This window comes from Vipera ursinii (genome assembly GCF_947247035.1).
Source record: "Vipera ursinii genome assembly, chromosome: 1".
NCBI lineage: Eukaryota > Metazoa > Chordata > Lepidosauria > Squamata > Viperidae > Vipera > Vipera ursinii.
Window position 1 is genome coordinate 254418833 of NC_139512.1, and position 16317 is coordinate 254435149.

At 41.6% G+C, this 16317-nt stretch overlaps 1 protein-coding gene across 6 annotated transcripts in view; it reads right to left on the reverse strand.

Annotated features, from left to right (window-relative positions):
* The window catches only part of TRAF3IP2 (TRAF3 interacting protein 2), a 50614-nt gene that overhangs the window by 30991 nt on the left and 3306 nt on the right, over positions 1-16317 (reverse strand). For all 6 annotated transcript variants that reach the window (XR_014493869.1, XM_083374561.1, XM_083374560.1 and 3 more), the window contains 7 exons: positions 15711-15778; positions 14461-15216; positions 12931-13120; positions 8552-8748; positions 6173-6261; positions 5125-5193; positions 2891-3007 (listed from right to left, as the gene is read on the reverse strand). Coding sequence is in view for 5 of the 6 variants with exons in the window: in XM_083374559.1 (XP_083230685.1) it covers positions 2891-3007; positions 5125-5193; positions 6173-6261; positions 8552-8748; positions 12931-13120; positions 14461-15216; positions 15711-15778 (1486 nt within the window). In the remaining variant the exon portion in view is untranslated. The remainder of the gene's footprint in view (positions 1-2890; positions 3008-5124; positions 5194-6172; positions 6262-8551; positions 8749-12930; positions 13121-14460; positions 15217-15710; positions 15779-16317) is intronic.

Below are 16317 nucleotides of genomic sequence, written 5' to 3' on the forward strand. Positions count from 1 at the left end.
TACACATGGACATCGCCAGACAGTCACCCAGAAATCAGATTAACTATGTGCTCTGCAGCCAAAGATGGAGAAGCTCTATACAGTCAGTAAAAACAAGACCAGGAGCTGACTGTGGCTCAGACCATGAGCTTCTCGTTGCAAAATTTAGGCTTAAACTGAAGAAAGTAGGGAAAAGCACTAGGCCATTCAGGTATGAACTAAATCATATCCCTGATGAATATATGACAAATAGATTTAAGGAATTAGATCTGATAGACAGAGTGCCTGAAGAACTATGGATGGAGGTTCGCAACATTGTACAAGAGGTAGCAATTAAAACCATCCTAAAGAAAAAGAAATACAAGAATGCAAAATGGCTGTCTGAGGAAGCTTTGCAAATAGCTGAGGTAAGGAGGAAAGCGAAAGGCAAGGGAGTAAAAGAAAGATACACCCAACTGAATGCAGAATTCCAGAGAATAGGTAGAAGAGATAAGAATGCCTTCTTAAATGAACAGTGCAAAGAAATAGAAGAAAACAATAGAATAGGGAGGACCAGAGATCTCTTCAAGAAAATTGGAGAGATGAAGGGAACGTTTAATGCAAAAATGGGCATGATAAAGGACCAAAATGGCAGGGACCTAACAGAGGCAGAAGAGATTAAGAAGAGGTGGAAAAATTACACAGAAGAACTATACAAGAATGAGCTTAACGTCCCTGATAACCACGATGAGGTGGTCACTGACCTCGAGCCATACATCCTAGAATGTGAAGTGAAGTGGGCCTTAGGAAAGCTGAGCAACAACAAAGCTGAGCTATTCAAAATCTTAAAACACGATGCAGTAAAAGTTCTACACTCAATTTGCCAGCAAATTTGGAAAAGTCAACAGTGGCCACAGGATTGGAAAAGATCAGTTTACATTCCAATTCCAAAGAAAGGCAATGCCAAAGAATGTTCGAAGAGGCAGAGGAACTAGAGATCAAATTGCTAACATGCGCTGGATCATGGAGAAAGCTAGAGAGTTCTAGAAAAACATCTACTTCTGCTTTGTTGACTATGCTAAAACCTTTGATTGTGTGGATCACAACAAACTGTGGCAAGTTCTTAAAGAGATGGGAGTACCAGACCATCTTATTTGTCTCTTGAGAAACCTATATGCGGGTCAAGAAGCAACAGTGAGAACTGGACACAGAACCACCGATTGGTTCAAAATTGGGAAAGGAGTCCAGCAAGGCTGTATACTGTCGCCCTGCCTATTTAACTTATATGCAGAGCACATCATGAGAAAGGCAGGGCTAGATGAATCAAAAGTTGGAATTAAGATTGCCAGGAGAAATATCAACAACCTAAGATATGCAGATGATACAACTCTAATGGCAGAAAGTGAAGAGGAGCTAAAAAGCCTCTTGTTGCAGGTGAAGAAGGAGAGTGCATAAGTTGGCTTAAAACTTAACATTAAGAAAATGTCTGGCCCTCTCAATTCCTGGCAAATAGATGGGGAAGAAATGGAGGTAGTGACAGATTTTATTTTCCTGGCCTCCAAGATCACTGCAGACGGGATCTGCAGCCAAGAAATTAAAAGACGCTTGCTCCTCAGGAGGAAAGCCATGGCAAATTTAGACAGCACACTAAAAAGCAGAGACATCATCCTGTAAACAAAAGTGCATATAGTCAAGGCTATGGTCTTCCCAGTTGCAATGTATGGCTGTGAAAGTTGGACCATAAGAAAGGCTGAGCGCCAAAGAATTGAGGCCTTTGAACTATGGTGCTGGAGAAGACTCCTGCGAGTCCCTTGGACTGCAAGGCGATCAAATCGGTCAGTCCTAGAGCAGATCAACCCTGACTGCTCTTTAGAAGGCCAGACCCTGAAGTTGAAACTCAAATACTTTGGCCACCTAATGAGAAGGAAGGACTCACTGGAGAAGAGCCTAATGCTGGGAAAGGTTGAGGGCAAGAGAAGAAGGGGGCAACAGAGAATGAGGTGGCTGGATGGAGTCACTGAAGCAGTAGGCGTGACCTTAAATGGACTCTAGAAGATGGTAGAGGACAGGAAGGCCTGGAGGAACGTTGTCTATGGGTTCGCGATGGATCGGACACGACTTTGCAGCTAACAACAACAAAAGGAAGCCAGGAGAACACATTACAATCTTGGCAGCAGGCTTGTCACTACCACAAGGGCTAAGGCTCCTAGGGATCCTAGTGAGAAAATCCTAACTTCTATCAAAAGCAATGGAACAGGATCAAGATATGTGTGACTAAAATCTGTGTCAGGAGATATTCACTGCTAATAAAGGGCCAAATAGCTTTTCCTGCCTTCTCTGTCTCCTTCCCCATTACTGCCACTGAAGGAAGCTTATCTTTGCAGATCTAAAACATGCCTTTCCTCCAGCTGTACCTGTCAGTCTGCTCTCACTCTGTGATAAATCTGTCCTGCTGGAAGCTTTCTAGACAAGCATGTTATAGTATTTCTTTCCTACTATAGCTGAAAGGCAGGAAGCTCTGTTGCAGTTTATTCAATCTGATCAGAGGAAACCCTAGAGAGAATCCTCAAACGTGTTGTCAAGCTGAGTCTCTGTGGCAATGGAGAAGCCGTAGGGAGACAAAGATCAAATGCACAGAGAAAGAGAACACAGTAGCTCAGGTGGATGTGAAAGTGTAGCTAGAAAAATTCCTCAAAATACAATTCTGTTTGTATTTTTCAGTCTGCCATGTGTGTGTGTGTGCGTGTGTGTAGCAGCTCAGTGTGTTCCACATGTTCAGTGCAGGCATAAGATATCTTCACATGATAGTCATCTGTGGCAAGGCACAATGATGAACAAAGCAGGGCTTAACTACAGCACAAACGACAATTATTTGGCAGAAGAAGAAGCTGAAGACTTCTTTTTGAAATGGCAAACACGTGTCCTCACTCACCATCCTGTGAATGTACTTAGTATGTAAACCATGCTCGTCCTTGTCCAGCTGAGATCCAGCCCCTTCAACATCCTGTTTGTATTTTGGACTGATTGCTATGATTATCATTACTGTCTTCTGTCAGAAAGAGAAACACTTTTGTGAAATCATAAAATGCAGTACAGTTGGGCAAAAACAGCTGGGAAATCTGCCAGCTGGAATTTTACGTGATCTGATGTTCCCTGGAAGCATAAGACAAGCCAGTTCCTTTTGGCAGTGAAACGGTACAGTATACATTGGAATTCCTCATACCAGATTTCCTGGCTCTCCCATGAAGCTCAGCTTAATTTAACAGTGAGAGAAAATATTTTTCAGCATTGGCCATGCTGAATCACAAAGCTCACCAACTCATCCAATTGGACATAATTATGCATACTGTACAACACACACACACACACACACACACAAATGCATATTTATAATGTTGATTCTCACAGCTTGGAATAGCTAAGAAGCTGTGGGAGAAACACCTCTTATTTTCCAGAGAAGAAGATTTAAAACTTATTTTAGGAGGTAGGTTTAAAAACAAACAAGCCATAATCACAAAGGTTCTCCTTCTACATGCTGGCTCAGGAATTCTGGGAGCTGAAGTCCACGAGTCATAAAAGAGCCAAGGTTGCCTACCCCTGTCCTTTCATAAATACTAGATTCATACACTGTACTAATTCACACTGTGGCTTTAAAAAAATTACTTTGTATCCCATCTGAAATCAGAAGGAGCACTAAAATTTACAGCAGGACTGGATGACTTTTTCTGCTTGGCAGAGCATGCTTTATTATATTATCATCTTCACTTCACTGAGGGGTAGAAGTGACAATAATGTAATAAGGGGATGAAGCCAAAATTATCAATTTGTTCTTTGGGGAGTATATGTGTCAATTTTGTAGGTGTATGAAGCTTACTGGAAGTGTAGCACAAACTTCCTTTAGGTTATCACTGAACACTGGCAGGATATTGGTTTGGGGGATTTACCACTCACTTTGGCTTGCAAATTGTTGAGGTATTAGGTACAAAGCTTTGGAAACTGCCTTTTATCTACAGTTCATGATTTCCTTATCTAGTCTTACATGTATAGTAAGCCAACATGTGCAAAAGTATCTATCCAGCATGCTATTTCTAGCAACTGATAGATTTCTTCTGGGCAGCACAATCATTTTTTTCAAGGCATACCCACCTATCTCATCAAATTATTAAAAGTGAGCAGAACCTAGGTTCACATAATGAATGGATTCCTCCTCCTCATCTGTATGTCCAAACAGAGCTTCAGCTGTAGCTGGTGTGAGGTTATTATCATATAAGAGCCTTGGTGGAGCAGTGGGCTAATGCCTCCTTAAGTAACACCAGCTGCCTGTAATTAGTGCAGGTTCGCATCCCACCAGGCTCAAGGTTGACTCAGCCTTCCATCCTTCTGAGGTAGGTAAAATGAGGACCCAGATTGTTGGGGGCAATTAAGCTGACTTTGTAATAATGCCGCTTGGGGGGTGTATGAAAGCCCTAATAAGCAGGCATATACATAGAATGAAGGCTACTGCTAAGCTTGTAAGCCGCCCTGAGTCTTCGGAGAAGGGCGGGATATAAATGGGATTAAAATAAATAAAATAAATAAATAAATTAAGCAACAGTTTAATCTTAGTTTATCAAATAAGCCCCAATTACCTTGGTTTACATGATCTACTTGGTCAAAAGCAAAATATGCCCAACTATGGGTTAATTCAGTATGTAAATCAAGTTCTCTTGCTGCTCATATGTTTCTTTGAATCTAATCCAAAATATACAGCATAGCTAATTGATGTGCTTGATGTATGTTTTTTTCATACACACACACACACACACACACACACACACAGAGAGAGAGAGAGAGAGAGAGAGAGAAAGAGAGAGAGAGAGAGAACATGTACATTCCTGTACATAATACAGACAAGATGGATAGTTCATTACTCAGAGAAAGATTCCTCGAAATGCTCAGCAAAGGAATGTTACCGATAAAAAAAGAGCCAGGCTTTCTTCTCTCAGTTGCTTCCATTTTAAATTTGAGGAAAGGGGAGGAGACAAGGCAGGAAAAACATTAATAATTAAGCCACATGGGAAGGGGGCGGGGAACAGGTTCCTATTTTAATTCATTGGGTCTTAGGAAGAAGCCTTATGTATTCAGTGCAGGAAAAAAGTACAAGATTTACATTTTATCATTACTTACGTCACTTAGATAACGTTCCATCCACTTGATAATATCAATTCCTCGAATGGTGTCCTCAAATATGTCAATCTGTTAAAAAGTGAAAATATTAATATTTCTTTAGCCCTGACTGCTCCCTGCGAGGCTACTTTAACCTTAATTCAACATTAGCATCCTTTGCAAACAGTTGGATTTAAAAAGCTTTTAATGCAAATGTACCTAACCCAACAATACTGTCAATTTTAAAAAAAATCACTATAACATTTTTACAGTTCATATCTTAGTGGAGAAATTGGTTGTTAACTCAGTGCACCCTGGAAAAAAACCACACACACACTTGTGCGATAAGGCCTTGCCCACTTTGCACCTGTGCCATCCCAGTGGTGACCTCATCTGCCCCAAAGGTTATACTCGCCTGCCATAAGCCATGGTTTACAAACCACAGTGCTCACATTCGCACAACACATTTTGCCAAAACTATGAGCATCATGTTAAAATACTACAGACTGTTTTGACCCAACCAGGATCTTTAGGAGTCCCAGAAAATGGCCCTCCTTTGTTCATGTTAGAGTAAGTCAAATTTCTTGTGTGCATAGATTGCAAAATGCCAGGCCAGCTTCCGCCATTTCACATCATTAATTGGTATCTACCACTTCAGAGTATGTTTCACTCAGTCTTAGAGGAAGATGTTCATGAAGTTACTGTCATGGAAGAATAAAATGTAAACAGAAATTCTTGACGTGAAAGTAGGTCTGTTCCTACTAATATTGAAGTCAACACCTGTGAATGTTGTTCACACATGCAGGGTGCTGCTGGATAAACCTTTTAGAAATAAGTTACAATTCCAAAACATCATTTCCACCCAATACATCCTATTTAAATTCACATTTATATGTATGACTTAAATGAATTTTCTGTCTCTTCTATATAATATTCATTATAAAATATAATGTGCAGACAGGCACATTAAAAACAAACAATACCACTTTGAATTTAGAATTGCCTCTCTTCAGATATTCTCACTTTTTTCTCTTTGCAGTGATTCAGGCTTCCAAAATAAAGTACCTACCGCAGTCTGAAATCCATTTACAAATAAAAAGTTCACAAGTTTCATGACCTCCACAGCTGCATCCACAGAATAGGTTATAAAGACTTTACCTAGGAGAAGTGACATTATCAATAAATAAAACAGGTGTGCTTTGAAACAAACTAGTTCTGAATTCCAAAGAATTCACAAAGGCAGCCTACCATGAGTAGCTGCAAGATGATACGCTGCAGGTGGCAAGAGGCCCTTTGCACAAGTACATCTAGTGCAGGCATATCAAACATGCAGTCCATGGGCCAGATGCAGCCCATGCAAGCCACACCCAACCCGGCTCCACAAGAGCAAAAACCATCCCAATATATGGCCCGCGATGTGATCGAGCTTGACACCCCTGATCTAGTGCATCAATTTCATCCTTTCCTGGACCAGGAGATTCTCCAAACAGTCACTAATGCATTGGCCACCTTACAAGTGGACTATTGCAAGGCATTCTACACAGGGCTGATCTTGAAAACTACCTAGAACAGACATGTCAAACACAAGGCCCGGGGGCCGGATTCGGCCCGCGACGTGGTTTCATGTGGCCCGCGAAGCCATCCCGGAAACAGTGAGGGGACGGCCCACCCTGCCTTGGCCCTGGCCCAGAGACCCTCCTTCTGCCAGAGACCCTCAGATCTGTCCCACTCCTGCCCAGGCCCCCATAGGCAACCTTGATGCGAATGATGTAGAGTGTGGCCATACACACTCTAGCCACGCCCACCCACTAGGCCATGCCCACCCTGGCCATACCCACCCGGCCCCCTGAGGGCAACCGCAATGCTGATGCGGCCCTCAATGAAATTGAGTTTGACACCCCTGACCTAGAAGGTATAGCTGCATGCACCACTACCATGCAGTGATGCTGTCAGAACCCATACCTATAGATCCCATATTTCTTTTCTCCCCTCCTCCAGCTCTTCATCTATTCTTTCTACCCTGACCCAATTCTCACTCTCTTCCTGGGTTCTGCCATACTCCTGGAGGGGAGGGGGGAGTGCTTGTGGGTTATTGCCTTGACTTCCTCTATTGCTGCAATGTAACACTTTGCTTTCCTGCATTATTTCTCTGTGAACTTTCTTCTTGCTTGATGTCAACTAGCAGAGGGGGGGAGGAAGAAAGGAATGTAACCTCCGGCAACTGGTTTATCTCCGCGCTCCCAGGAGAAGGTGCGAAGAGCCGCATAAACATCACTGCTACAATCGGAGACGGCCTGATGTTATCTCCCCTTTCCCATGAAGGACTTAACACCTGGGGATTGGCTGATTTGAACCGTCCGAACTATGGGGTGGGTTTTGCTTGGGACACTTTAACATATCGATCTGCGTGGGAAATCCTCAGATCCTGTCTAGTATGCCTGCTATCAACTTCTCCTAATGAAAGTTCCTTTTGGAAGAAATCGCTTCCATGAGTTCTGCTTTCTTGGGATGAAGTTCTGAAGTGGGCCCTGACAGGCGCAGACAGCCATGGGCAGACTGCATTATGCTGAATGTATGTTCTTGCAGGGGAAAATTTATAAATTTATTTTCTCCAAATGGAGTGTCGGAGAACAGATCAAATTCTATCAAAATTTGCAGAGAACGCCTGTCTCACTTATGCGAAGACCTTTGAAACCCATGCATGGTGGTGATGAAATTAATCCACTCAAATGCAAATGAAATATTGGCCACTAACCTCTTCAGATACAAAGAATTATGCACATTATCCTAAACTACAAGAAACATTGCTAAAGCTACCACTGTCACACTTTTCTGATAACCAATGACTCTGCTAGTCTTAGCCGGAACCTTACTAAATAAATTAAGAGGTAGAGTAAGTGAAGGATCAGAACTTGTCACTGACCAGTACAGCCTCCCTTTTAAGGAGTTCAATTTTTTGCTCCAGAAATATCTATATTGGCTTTGTAGATTAGTCCAAACTTTAATGCCCAGTGTATTGAATGCATCCTCCAACTAGCTGGTTCCTCTTTATGTAGGAAGAAACTGTACTTGGGCCTCTTTTTACAGGAGAAGAAGCAACAAGATAAATTCTTCAAAAAGACTGTTTTCCTTCAGCTTTTTAAAACTTTCTCCCTGTTTGTGTTTTTAATTCTGTTCGGTATCTTTAGGTGTTTTTCTTTTCACTTTGCAAACAGAGTCCCCCAGAGTTACGTGCTGAGTAGGCTAGCTATATAAATCAGAAAGATTTATAGGAATGTTCTTTCAAGCTTTTTATTAATATAGCTCTAGAAATCTCTTAATCAGTAGAACTCAATCATGCAAAAATGGTATGTGATACATGTTGGGGGGGGGCGATGATCCTTATTTATTTCCAGCACATACTGTAAATATATACAGAACTAACAAACAGGAAACAGCAGAAACTTACGTAGCTCTTCAGGCAAGTTGCTGGTCCTCAGTGTCCCTCTAGCTGCAGAATTATTCAGGGGTCTTGGGATAGCCCCAGGGGTGGACATGCTGCCAGACTGAGCCATGGAATCAAAAGGAACTCTCTCTATGCCCTCGTGGGCACCATATATTTTGAATGGTGTGTTATTATCAAGCATCTGCTTCTGAAACCGGTCACTGAGAAGAGAAAGAAAAACGGCTGTAAATTCTGAAAATGTTCAAATCTAATGATTATGAATATATGTTTGGTGTCCTTTCTTAATAATAAAGGCATAAAGATTCTCTGTGTTCAGAGGAAGGAAGGAAAAACTGCATTTATAAGCCAGGAAAGATTTAGCGTTCCCCTACCCAAAAGCTCCTTTTGTTTTAAAATGCAAAAGAAATGAATTGAGCTTTCTCCTATTTGTTGAAACAGAATCGGGGTGGACCGGATTTAGACAAGTCTGCCACCATTTGTACTTGGGGCCTGCCAGTACTGAAGATGCTCAGTGACAGTGCAATCCTGCAAGCTAAAGTCCGACCATGTTTCCCTGAAAATAAGATCCGGTCTTATATTTTTTTTTGCCTCCAAAGGAGGTACCAGGTCTTATTTTCGGGGGCTGTCTTACCTGCTTACCTTAGGACCGCTGCAGCCTCCCATGCCCTCAAACCTGTTGTACCACTGCTTGAGTTGTTCTGTGGCCACTTGCGGCCGCATGCCATGTGGCGCATCGTACCAGTGCCGCTGCTCACGGCAGGTGGCCATGTGGCGCATTGCGGCCTCCAGCCGCCAGCGGCAGCAGTGGCACAATCACCGTGATGAGCCACTTGGTGCCTTGCTATGAGTGGCGGCGGCAGCACAATTGCCACGACAAGCCATGCGGCGTCCTGCCACGAGCAGCAACATTGGCGCGATGCATCACGTGGCATGCGGCCACAGAACTCAAGCACCAGCATGATGGGTGTCAGGGCGTGGGAGGCCTGGCTGCAGCAGTCCTAAGGTAAGGAGGGGTGCAGGCCATGTGGGGCAGCTCCACACCCCTATCTCCGCCCTAGCTTGATTTTTATGTCCCTGGCCCCAAAACTAGGGTTTATTTTGGGGGTAGGGCTTATATTAGGCGCATGTGTAAAAATCAAGCTACAGCTTATTTTTGGGATAGGTCTTATTTTCAGCAAAACACGGTAATTAGTTCAACGGCTTGTTGCTCAACATAAGAATTGGAGGAATTCATATCAATACTTCTTAAAGTATACTTTCTGTATGCCAAGTGTATCCAAGCTCTTGAAAAGGCCATCAGGATTTTAAGAGGTCGGTCACTAGCATTTTTTACTTTTTTAAAAAAATTTCAATTATTTATTTTGTTCTGTTTAATATCTTAAAAATTAAAGAGAAATCCTGAAGCATTTGATAGGAATCTGAGATCTCCTCTTCCTGTGGGATAAAAACAGTTCTGTGATTTCAATCAATCCTGAAGTCAGGGTGACTGTAGCAGCCAATCCTTTATGAACAGGGAATTGTAAATCAAAAGGTGATGTCAAAGCTCCATTACGGGTTGGAGCAGGAAACACATGTATGTTAGTCACTACCTGCATTGTATGGCCTCATTCATTTCAAATAGACTTGGCCCCCAGAGGAGAAGCAGTAACATACAATACAGGGAGTGCAGAATTATTAGGCAAGTTGTATTTTTGAGGATTAATTTTATTATTGAACAACAATCATGTTCTCAATGAACCCAAAAAACTCATTAATATCAAAGCTGAATATTTTTGGAAGTAGTTTTTAGTTTGTTTTAAGTTATAGCTATTTTAGGGGGATATCTGTGTGTGCAGGTGACTATTACTGTGCATAATTATTAGGCAACTTAACAAAAAACAAATATATACCCATTTCAATTATTTATTTTTACCAGTGAAACCAATATAACATCTCAACATTCACAAATATACATTTCTGACATTCAAAAACATAACAAAAACAAATCAGTGACCAATATAGCCACCTTTCTTTGCAAGGACACTCAAAAGCCTGCCATCCATGGATTCTGTCAGTGTTTTGATCTGTTCACCATCAACATTGCGTGCAGCAGCAACCACAGCCTCCCAGACACTGTTCAGAGAGGTGTACTGTTTTCCCTCCTTGTAAATCTCACATTTGATGATGGACCACAGGTTCTCAATGGGGTTCAGATCAGGTGAACAAGGAGGCCATGTCATTAGATTTCCTTCTTTTATACCCTTTCTTGCCAGCCACGCTGTGGAGTACTTGGACGCGTGTGATGGAGCATTGTCCTGCATGAAAATCATGTTTTTCTTGAAGGATGCAGACTTCTTCCTGTACCACTGCTTGAAGAAGGTGTCTTCCAGAAACTGGCAGTAGGACTGGGAGTTGAGCTTGACTCCATCCTCAAGCCGAAAAGGCCCCACAAGCTCATCTTTGATGATACCAGCCCAAACCAGTACTCCACCTCCACCTTGCTGGCGTCTGAGTCGGACTGGAGCTCTCTGCCCTTTACCAATCCAGCCACGGGCCCATCCATCTGGCCCATCAAGACTCACTCTCATTTCATCAGTCCATAAAACCTTAGAAAAATCAGTCTTGAGATATTTCTTGGCCCAGTCTTGACGTTTCAGCTTGTGTGTCTTGTTCAGTGGTGGTCGTCTTTCAGCCTTTCTTACCTTGGCCATGTCTCTGAGTATTGCACACCTTGTGCTTTTGGGCACTCCAGTGATGTTGCAGCTCTGAAATATGGCCAAACTGGTGGCAAGTGGCATCTTGGCAGCTGCACGCTTGACTTTTCTCAGTTCATGGGCAGTTATTTTGCGCCTTGGTTTCTCCACACGCTTCTTGCGACCCTGTTGACTATTTTGAATGAAACGCTTGATTGTTCGATGATCACGCTTCAGAAGCTTTGCAATTTTAAGAATGCTGCATCCCTCTGCAAGATATCTCACTATTTTTGACTTTTCTGAGCCTGTCAAGTCCTTCTTTTGACCCATTTTGCCAAAGGAAAGGAAGTTGCCTAATAATTATGCACACCTGATACAGGGTGTTGATGTCATTAGACCACACCCCTTCTCATTACAGAGATGCACATCACCTAATATGCTTAATTGGTAGTAGGCTTTTGAGCCTATACAGCTTGGAGTAAGACAACATGCATAAAGAGGATGATGTGGTCAAAATACTCATTTGCCTAATAATTCTGCACTCCCTGTATGTGGGCATGCAGACATACATCCTTACTATGCAAGTTGAATTGTCTGTGTTGAAGGACAATCTATTTCCAGACTGAATAACCTGCAGCTCTCAGTGGTCACGTGGCCTTCCAACTAATTTCATAAAAGATGACAAGATGGTATATGCAATTCTACATTGCTGCAAACTTCACCCACTTTTAACTCCAAACCCTCCTATGCTTTGTTATGGCTGGTTGACTTATCCCATAAGTTAGTGACTCTTCATAGATACGGTTACTAGATAGAGGCTAACTCTGGGTGAATAATCCAAAGAGGCAAGAAAAGAGAAAGCACTATATCTAGAAAAACTGGAAGCTAACGAGATGAACAAGGAGAAAGACATAAAATTACTGAATCAAAATACATAAGATTTTGTTTTCCTGCCAGAAATCAGAGGCTTGTCAGAAGCAGCAGAGATTCATATCAACAAGGCAATTCAGCCTGGGAAGACCACTCAATTTGCCTCAGTGAAATTATTAGGGAGGTTTTAAATTACTTTAGGTTTATATACATTTTGTAGATGATCTCACGGCAATAAATTACAATACTCTGGAAGTGAAAAGTTTAGAGAAATACAAAAGGTTTGCACTTTCACTCAGAACCTTTAGATGAAACTCTAAGGTACCGTAATTTCTCTATTAACGACTTACTGTGTCTTCAAGAATCATCCAATGTGTCAAAATAACAGCAATGACAGTCTTTATATCCCATCAATCATGGCCAAGTGATGCTGTAAGTCACTAGCAATGAAATGGCCAAATCCACTTTACTTAACTATTGTCAAATGATTTTTCTAATGTCCATTTCTAGTGTTCTCTTTAAGTCAGTGGCTTAGTAAATTTAAGCTTGTCTGAATCTGAAGCAGCCATTCTTGATTAAATTTGGAACAAATAACGACTAAGTCAGTAGTTTGAAATTCTGGTTCACAATAACCAGAAATAGAACCCATTTGCATATACTTAGCCATCAGCCTTGATTATAAGAGCAAATGAGATGGCAGGTGAAATGGCAATACATGTGTTGATGTCATCCAGGCAAAGATTAGCATACCGTTCACACAAATATGATGCTAAAACAATCACAATTAGCTTTGCCTGGGGGGAAAAAATGAAATAAGCTCCAAGCTTGGAAGATACTTACTGAAATCTCTGAAGTCCTTCGGAAGAGCTTTCCCCCTCAGGCAGCCTTCCTTCATGACACTTAGGTCCATATGGACTAGAATAATGCGGGATTATTTGCTGAGCAGGGCGGATGACTCTCGCACCAGGGCCAGGAAGAAGAAGCTGCACTTGAGGTGAACGTGCCAAATGTTGATAGGGGGCTTGCCCATCTAAGCATAACAGGAAATAAAAATTCAGGCCATTGTATAAATGAGACTCCTTTCCATAGCAGGTAAATAGATGGTACAGACAATTCTCGACTTATAACGGTTCATTTAGTGACCAAAGTTACAATAGCATGGAAAAAAGGACTTCTGACCATTTCTCACACATACAATCGTTGCAGCATCCTCATGGTCACGGGATCAAAATTCAGACACTTAGCAACTGACTCACATTTATGACAGTTACAGTGCCCTGCGGTCACGTGATCACCTTTCGCAACCTTCTGACAAGCAAAATCAATGGGAAAGCCAGATTCACTTAACCAGGTTACTAACTTAACAACTGCAGGGATTCCCTTAACAAATGTGGCAAGAAAGGTTGGAAAGAGGCAAAATTCACTTAAAATGGTCTCACTTAGCAACAAACATTTGGGGCTTATTTGTGGTCGTAAGTCAGACATGTCAAACTCACGACGTCATGTGACATCGTGCAACGCATCAGGACAGTTTTGCCATTGCCGACAATGGGGTGGGTGCGGCTTCCATGTGACGTGTCTGGCCCGTGGGCTGGCAGTTTGACACCCCTGTCATAAGTCAAAGATGACTTGTATGGTCAAACTGGATGCATTCATTACACCAAGACATGGTTTTATTTATTCACATTTTATTGACTAAACTCCACATGCAACTCACTAAGGCTGCACACGCTTCAAAACCAATTTGGAAGAAGTGCTTGGGATTCCTGCAAGCACACTATCCCTCTGCTATTCATTAAATTATGCACGGCATTAGATAATGGTAACATCACACTAATGTGTGATTGTTTTCTTAATTCTAGCTTATTGAATAATCTGTTGGGTGGAATCACTTGATTAAGGCTGCCATAATGAATTCTTTTTTTAAAAAAAATTCCATTTATATCCCGCCCTTCTCCGAAGACTCAGGGCAGCTTACAAGCTTAGCAGTAGCCTTCATTCTATGTATATGCCTGCTTATTAGGGCTTTCCCCCCCTCCCAAGCGGCATTATTACAAAGTCAGCTTAATTGCCCCCAACAATCTGGGTCCTCATTTTACCTACCTCGGAAGGATGGAAGGCTGAGTCAACCTTGAGCCTGGTGGGATGCGAACCTGCACTAATTGCAGGCAGCTGGTGTTACTTAAGGAGGCATTAGCCCACTGCTCCACCAAGGCTCTGTATTCATACAACATATGAAACCAAAGCCCAATAAACTACAATATTACAGGTTAATATGACACAGACCTAGCTAATAGGACCACCACTTTACGCAAATACAGTCAATGCATGTGTGGCAATGGAAAAACCATTTATGACTAATGAGCTTACAGGGATTCTGGCAGTACATATTACGATTGTAGTATCTTGGACGCCACTGAGCTTCTGGTGAAATATAAAGATGGGGCATCTGTGGAAATAAAGGGTATGACTGAGAGTCCATCTGTGGGTATTCTCTAGACATCAGAGGCTTTGGAAGGTCGTGTGGGTTCAAAGCAGAAGTAAAGGACAAGAGAAGCTCAGCTTGTCCAATGCCCAGAGGATCCTGAGGCTGAGAATCATATCCTGCATCTTCTGTCCTTAGGTCTACTGGCACCCTATTATCGTGCTGCCAGTTTGGCGTTGCCTTTTCCTGACTTTCACCAAGTGAATGCTGGGATATTTCAGATGAACTTCTTTGCAAATTACTAGAACTGTGCCCGATGTCAGGAGAATCAGTGGATGGTTGAGACCTCAAGAGCTGGTTTGTTTTGTGTTGAGGCAAATGATTACATTCTGAATGATCTGCGGAGTTGCTGGATGGGCCAGGAAATTGCCCACTTCTAGAATCATAGGTGTCTTGTGGAAGACTGTGGCCATCAGTTTCTAGTATGCCATTATTATAATTGACACGATCAAGGTGCTTATAGAATCCTAGCTGCCCATTCATCGGATGAGACATTTGAGATGGATAAGATCCCATAGGCATTGAGTTATTTGTAATTTCTGCAGAAGGGTCCAATGCCTCTTTCAGTAAATGTTCTGGAAATGGAGACCAGTCAATAGTTTCATCCACTTCAACTGGCATACTTCGACCCATTGCAGCACCTAAAGTGGAAAAAATATATACAGTACAATTTTTTTATTATTATTTACTCTGCATAAAAGTACTTCATATCTAATTCAGATCTGCTCCCAGCAATAAAATGGGAAATCTGAGAAATGAAAGCAACACTTCTGGAAGATAAGGTAAAGTTGGGATTGGTTGAATTTTATTACATAATTGGGAATCTTATGGAAATACTTTAAAGAGATTCCTGACTTGGCAAACACCTGCCTAGGTGCCTGAAAAAATTTAGACTGCCATAGTCAGCTTTGATTGCTCTCTTTACCAGAGTTCTTTTTGCTTTCCACCCAATCCTTAGGACTTAGTCAACCAGTGGAGGGAACTGAGCTGGCAAAACCTTCCCCAAAGGTTTTTGAAAGTCTAAAATTTTCTAACGCATTTGACATAATTCATATAGACAACCATGATCTGTTTTATTGGCGCTGGTTCGGTCTGAATAAAAAGGCTTTGCAAAGTGGCGAAACAAAACACTAACCTTGTAAGGATGTCATTTCAATCTTTTGTAGGAAATCTATGGAAATAGATACCAAGTGCAAGTGGTAGCTAGAGAGTAAAAAGAAGAAAATACAAATCACAACAGAAATAAACTATTATGATCATCATTCACAGAGAAGATAGGAAAAAGATTTATTTCCATAATAATATGCTCATTTCCAAATTTCCACTCATTGAAGTGGCTGAAGGAAGACATAGGGGATCCCATTTAAGCAATGCTTGTTTTATGCCTTTTTGCTTTTGATTAATTATATAATGCTCTGAGATCTATGGATATAGATTATGTGATAAATATTTAAATAAACCAGTAGTCAACAAATAAAACACTTTTCTTCACTTTAGAGTTCTTCAGATGTTTGGGAAGCACAATAGGAAGAGGAAGGACTGGGGAATGTTCACTGCCTTTAATTACCTATAAAGTAATAAAGACAGGATAAGAATACAATAAATTAATAAATTTTAGTCAACTCATCTTCAGTCAATGATGCTTTTGTATTTATGTCAAGGAAACATTAAAAAAATTATCTGAGTTGTTGTTTTGGTAGAGCTGGGCGGCACTATAGGGCATTGCAGGTCAAAACAACTAG